The 7,304-nt window shown below is 32.5% G+C and overlaps 1 protein-coding gene across 1 annotated transcript; it reads right to left on the bottom strand.

Moving 5' to 3' along the window:
• Nucleotides 1–4,601: 4,601 nt before the first annotated feature.
• On the bottom strand, nucleotides 4,602–6,065 carry LOC105816248 (zinc finger protein 345). The gene has a single exon (XM_012651612.1). The coding sequence runs from the start codon at nucleotides 6,063–6,065 to the stop codon at nucleotides 4,602–4,604; it is 1,464 nt and encodes a 487-aa protein (XP_012507066.1).
• Nucleotides 6,066–7,304: the final 1,239 nt, after the last annotated feature.

Raw genomic sequence — 7,304 nt, forward strand, 5'->3', positions numbered from 1 at the left:
ATTTGTAAAATCCACATTAAAGGTCTCTAGGATTTTTAGTCATGCTTATACATATTGGTGCCTCCAACAGTGTAGTTATTCTTGGCTTTTTGATGGATTTTGAGATTGTTTCCTCAAAAGGTGATTAATTTCTGTCAATCTACCTGGAGATTTCTAGTTTATCTACCTAGAGATGTCTAGCCTGCCTTGCCTAGAGCTACTAAGCAAGCTGAGGTTTTCATGGCTTATTTTTTCACCTATCCTCCAGGTTGTCCATCTCACAATTCTACAGTCTTTCAAAAATTCTGAAACTTAAAGTTCATTTTTCATCTTTCTCATTTAGTTCTTGGCATACATTATGAAATGTCTCAGAATCTTAAATTTAGATCCATAGGACTATCTCCCATTGTCTCTTTATTGCCTATCATACTTTTAAAAACTTCCTCATGCACCCCCATTTTGTTATAAAAGTTGCTGCCTTCCTGTGAGCCCAACTCCAGCCTTATTGCCTTTCTCCTTTTTTTTCACGATTTGTAATGTGAAATAGAGCAGACACACCAAAAAATAAAAATAAATAAATAAATGTATAGCTTAATAAATTATTGTTAAGTAAACATCCATGTAACCAGTACCCTAAGAAAGAACATGGCCAGCACCCCAGAAGCCCTTAACCAATGCCTCTACCCTCCATCCTAAATACAGTATAAGCAGTATCCTGACATTTATGGTAATCACTCTCATTTTTTGTAGTTTTGTAATCAAAACATGCATTCTTAATGATTATAGTTTTTTGAACTTTATATAAATGGAATTATCATATATGTATTTTTATACTTGACTCCATTTGCTTAATGTTATGATTACATGATTTGTCCGTGCTGTTGTGTATACTTTTTGTTTGTTCATTATTATTTCTAACTAGACTGCATGTAGACTTGCATGACTGTACCACAGTTTGTTTATCCATTCTATTAATGGATATTTGAGTTGCTTCTATTTCTTAGCTATTATAAATAAAGCTGCTATGACCATATCTCCTGTTGCAGATAGGTAGGCATGCATTTCTGTCAGTTATATACCTTAGGAGTGTAATTATGAGGAAAATAGGTTATGTGTATTTTCAACTTTAGTTTGATAATGCCAGATTGTTTTCCCAAGTGTTTCAATTTATATTCACACCAGAAATATGTACTGTTTGTTGCTCCACAGACTTACCAACAATTGCATTTTTGTTGGGTATCTGTAGCCATTCTGGTGAATGTGTTAGTTTTAATTTACTCTCATTGTAGTTTTTGAATTTACTTTTTCCTGATTGCCAGTGAGGTTGAACATTTTTTCATGTTATTACATATGAATTTCCCATTTTGTGAATTGCTGAAGTTTTTACAGGTCACACACACATTATAATTTTATATACTGAATCTTTTTTTTAGAAAAAGTTTTTGAAAATTTAGAAAAAGACTCACACCCCAGATAACTAATGAGTCAAAAAGAAATTCAAAATTAAAATGAGATATCTAGATGTTAATTAAAAACCCATGGGACCTGCCAGCTAAAATAGTATTCAAAGGAAATCTTGTAGCCTTAAATGCTTCCAATTTAAAAGAGACTGGAAAAACATTAACTAAGCACCTATATTCCATTTAAAAAAATACACATACACACACACAAAAGGATTTAATAATGAAATGCACTTTTGAACTAGAAAAAAGGAAATAAAAATGTTGAAAACATAAAGAAAGCCAAGAGAAAAATTTTTGAAAAGAAATTAAAGTGAACATGTTTCCTTTAAATCAATTTAGAGGAATAAAATGATTTAAAAATAAAACTATGGGCAGATGCACACACACACATACAGGGAAATTGAAAGCCTCTCTGTAGCAATGAATTTAAAACAATAAAAATAAGAAAACAAAAAATACTGAATTAGTAGTTCATCAGTTCTAAAATGCCTTTTTACCCCACATTTTATGTCTCTGAAATTGAGATTCATCTTATAATTATTTATTATAGATTAATCTGCATGACTAAAAATTAGTACTGTGTTAAAAATGGTGTATCTTACAATATGTGGCATCTTAGATTTAATGAAATAAGGTACTTTAGTCTGTTTTTAATCATTCCTATCGCACACCTTTTTAGAAATTTAGGAAAAACATCCAGTTCTCTCAAATTGTAAAATATACTGATGCTTATATATTTTTACCTTTTGTTCCACTTTCCTATGCAAAATGTGATTGAATGCCAGCATATTTTCTCAAGGGGTCTGAGTGGGGTATAAGGAGGTATACAAAAGAAACTTCTGATAACTTTGGCCAGAGGGATTTCCTTGCAGCTTTCCTACATACAGTTTTTGCATTATGTCTCTTATATACTAACCATTTCTGTGCCTCCTTGAGTCAATTCTGGTGATTTATACCCTTTTTCTGAAAGGTACATTTTAATTTTCAAATAATTATTTCAAAGCTATCTAAAATAGTAATATATGTACATTGAGTATCCCTTACCTGAAATACTTGGGACCAGAAGTGCTTTGGATTTCAAATGTTTTTGGATTTTGGAATATTTGCATTATACTTCCCAGATTAGTATCCCTAAACAAAAAGTCTAAAATCCAAAACGTTCCAGTGAGCATTTGCTTTGAACATCATGTCAACACTCAAAAAGTTTTGAATTTTGAAGCATTTCACATTTGAATTTTCAAATTAGGAATATTCAACCTGTAATACATAAAATCTCTAGAGTAATGGCCTTTTCTCATTAGAATGTTCACTTATCTTTATTTACTAGAATTGCTGTTATATTTTAATGTTTGTTTTTTTCAGAGGAGCAGGTAATTATTAACCTAGCTTTTTTTTTTTAAATTATTTCTCCTTTATTTTTACCTTTCATTACCCTTTGGGGTTTTTGTTTTATCCTTTTTCCAACTTCTTGTGTTATATGCTTAGTTTCTTTATTTATAATTTCTTTAATATTCTAACATATGAATGGATTTAGATAAAATTTCCTCTGTGTATAATAGGTCCTCACAGGTTTTCTATGCAGTCAACTCACATTTATTTCAAAAGTAAATGTAATTTTAGTATTCATATTTTTATAAAGGGTCTACCATAGTTTTATTTTTATTTCTACCCTGGTATGAACTTTATGGTGCATTTGCCTTATCACATTTGATAATCTCATCTTTTTCTTTAGGGTAAATTATTCTTATTCGACAAGAATGAATGTTGATCAAACGTGTTCTATATTCATTTACATGAATGTCTTTCTCTACTATGAGGTCTTCGTTGTGGAGTAAGGTATAGATCATGGTTAAAAGTTTTTCCATAAATAATAAGAATCAAGCTTGAGAAGATAATAACAATGATGATAGCTAATAATCTTAACCAAGCATTTATTTTATGTGATAGGCACAATTATAGAATCCACACAACAAGCCTTTGAATTTCTGTAATTATACCCACACATTACCATGTGTACATTTTATATGCATATAAAAGGATATGGAAGAATAAGTAAGTTGGTTAACACTGAAAAGGAACTGAGGTTGGGGATGTTAGTCAAAGGGAGGGGCAGCTTTATCTCTAATGTATAAATCTTTTATATGCAAAAGTGATGCACACATTATCTCTGAAATGAACAATAAATAATGACACATTCAAAAGGAGCCATCAAGGTAACTGTTTATAACAGCAAAACTTTCAGTATTTGACAATATAGGAGTTTAATATAGACAGGTGAATACTATAAAACCAATAAAATATTAACAATATATTTACAAAGAATATTAAGGGCTGGTTATAGAATAGCATAACCACACCTTGTTTCCAAAACAATGAGAGAGATAGTTGTAAAGGGTTTGCTCCAAAAGTTTGACAGTAATTATCTATGATTGGTAAGGTTACAGATAACCAAATCCATTTTTTGTTCTTATCCACATTATTATAAGGGAAAGCTGTCCAAAATGAAGAGTATAAACTTTAAAAAGGAAAATAAAACCATCTTCTAAAACAAAAGGTACAGGTCCATCAGATATTAAAGGATACTTAAAAGTAACAGTTACTTAACTAAATCAGGATGACACATAATACATACATGTAAATTTTAAAACAAACACCTGATACTCAAGATTTATAGGAATAAAAATATAACTTGCCATCAAATAGTAAAAAACAAAAATATATAGAATTATTAAAAATGGTGTCAGGATGGGAATCAGGGGAGGGGAAAAAGGGATAAATTTAGACATTTAATAAATAAAATAATTTTAATAGGGATTGGTAATTCTGTATAATGCACACACACAAAATGAGGCCATTAAAAACAAATGGCACAGTTAACCCAAAAATGAATTTTTCAGAGTTTAAAATAAAGGCAAAATATAATTTTATTTTCATTTTAACATTCATAAGTATGAGTTTTCCAAAAGTAATGAAAGAATTAATGTAGATAAAGATCTTCAAATATTTTATTCAGTGATTTTTTTCCTGCATGATTTCTCTTAGGCTGACTAACATGTGAAGTATAAATAAGACATTTGTGCCTTAATGCATTCATAGATATTTTCACCAGTACAAATATTCTTATGTGTTGAAAACCCTTTCTTACCACATAATTTAAAGTCATAGACTTTCCAATTCACAGAGCTTCTCACCATTATGGTTTTTGTTATATTGATGATACTCTGAACCCTTCCCACAAGCTTTCTTACATTCCTTACATTCATAAGGTTTCTCATCACTGTGAATTCTCTGATGTTGAGTAAGGCTATAGCCACTACGAAAAGCCTTACCACATTCCTTGCATTCATACGGTTTCTCACAGGTGTGTATTCTCTGATGCCGATTAACAGCTGAGTTACTACTAAAGGACTTTCCACATTCTTTACATTCATAGGGTTTTTCACCAGTATGAATTAGCTGGTGTTGATTCAGTTTTGAGCCACTACCAAAGGCTTTCCCACATTCCTTACATTCATAGGGTTTCTCACCAGTATGAATTTTCCAATGTTGAGTAAGGTCTGAACCACTACTAAAGGCCTTTCCACATTCCTTACATTCATAAGGTTTTTCACCAGTGTGCATCCTTTGATGCTGAATAAGCTTTGAACCACTTCTAAAGGCTTTCTCACATTCTGTACACTCATAGGGTTTCTCACCAGTGTGAATTCTCTGATGTTGAGTGAGATCTGAGCCACTATTAAAAGCCTTTCCACATTCCTTACATATATAAGGTTTCTCACCAGTGTGAATTCTTTGATGTCGAGTAAGGGCTGATCCAAAACTAAAGGCCTTCCCACATTCATTACATACATATGGCTTCTCACCAGTATGAATTCTCTGATGGCGAGTAAGGGCTGAACCACTACTAAAGGCCATTCCACATGCTTTACATTCATAAGGCTTCTCACCAGTATGAATTCGTTGATGTTGAGTAAGGTTTGAACCACTGCCAAAGGCTTTCCCACAATCCTTACATTCATAAGGTTTCTCACCTGTGTGAATTCTGTGATGCCGAGTAAGGGCTGATTCAAAACTAAAGGACTTCCCACATTCCTTACATTCATAAGGCTTTTCACCACTGTGAATTATCTGATGTCGAATAAGGCCTGATCCAAAACTAAAGGCTTTCCCACATTCCTTACATTCATACGGTTTCTCACCAGTATGAATTCTTTGATGGTGGGTAAGGTTTGAGCCACTACCAAAGGCCTTCCCACATTCTTTACATTCATAAGGTTTCTCACCAGTATGAATTCTTTGATGGTAAGCAAGGTTTGCACCACTACCAAAAGCCTTGCCACATTCTTTACACTCGTAAGGTTTCTCACCAGTATGAATTCGCTGATGTCGAATAAGGACCGAAACAAAACTAAAATCCTTCCCACATTCCTTACATTCAAGGAGTTTCTCATCAGTATGAATTCTCTGATGCTGGTTACTGAATGTGGGCATGTCTTCAGGAGTAAATATCACTTCACTGAAATGTCCTTCCTGAGATCCCTGTTTTCTCTCAAACTGGCTTTTACATTCCCAATCACCTCTGAAACTTGAACACTCAATGCTGTGTTTTGTAAGTCTTTCCATTATCTCTCATCAGGATGATTCTATTCCATAAATATCCTTTTTCAGAAATAATTCCTTGGTCTCAACCTTGATTCACAGTCTGAAAGAAAATATAAAAGCAAATATTCACTTTTTTGTGTGTTCTGAGAGAAATTAAACTTTTATAATAGATAGGAAAGACTTAAATTAATTTTCATAAAAGTGAGTGGTTTATACAATTCTCAAATATGATTGAGCAATTTGAAAAATAGATAAGGAAAGCAGAGGGAATGAGTAAAAGTCACACTAGTAGGTGAAGGAGGTATTTAGGAAAATGGATTAAGTCAATTATTCCTAAATGGCAGTTTAGACAAAAATCCTCTGCCGACTTGGGGAGCTTAGTAAATATGCAGATGTCCTGGATCTGTGCTAATTTTTTAAGAAGACAAATCTAGTGGCATACACATTTATAAATGAGGATAATTATTAACATCATACCTATTTCTTAGGGTTGTTCGGAGCATTTAATTTTTCCTGGGATGGAAAATCTGGGATAGATGCTCAAGTAATAAATGTAATTTGCATATAAACTGAAGGAAACAGAAGACAAAAGTGCTCCAGATGTAGCCCTTTCCAAGTGAAAGACTAATGTGCTGAATGAGTATGGAATGAGCAATGGAGAGGGAAGATTCTTCAGTGCTTAGAATATGATTATGATTTGTTTATGGCATTTGATAAAAATCAATGTTTCCTCCCAATTCTGTGAGGCTAACCTTGGGAGAACAGAAGAAGGGACTCAACAAGAGCTACAGCAAAGTAACTGAGAGTCTAATTTTAAAATCAGAGAGGAGGGAAGAGAAGATAAAAGTTAATGTGATGCTACTGGAAGATTACAAGAAGGATAAAGATAGATGAGTATTCTGAACTCCAGGTTTGATGATTACTGAATGATGGTGCTGGCAGAACTGGATAAACACAGGAAAATATAAAAAATTAACTCAAAATAGATCAATTACCTAAATAGAAGAGCCAAGTCCTAAAACTCTTTAAAGAAAACATAGGGATTTCTAAATCTTCCTGTTCTCAGATTTGGCAATGGATTCTTAGATTTGACACCAAAAGCACAAGCAATGAAAGAAAAAAATACATCAGTTTGAATTAATAAAAGTTAAAAGTTTTGTGCTTCAAATGGGTACAGGGTGTTTCTATAGGCAGATGAAAAAAAAATTTAACACTGGAGAGAGCTGATAGTTGGACAACATTATAAATACGGTATATATC

The sequence above is a fragment of the Propithecus coquereli genome, unplaced genomic scaffold, assembly GCF_000956105.1.
Source record: "Propithecus coquereli isolate 6110/MARCELLA unplaced genomic scaffold, Pcoq_1.0 Scaffold358, whole genome shotgun sequence".
NCBI classification, from domain to species: Eukaryota; Metazoa; Chordata; class Mammalia; order Primates; family Indriidae; genus Propithecus; species Propithecus coquereli.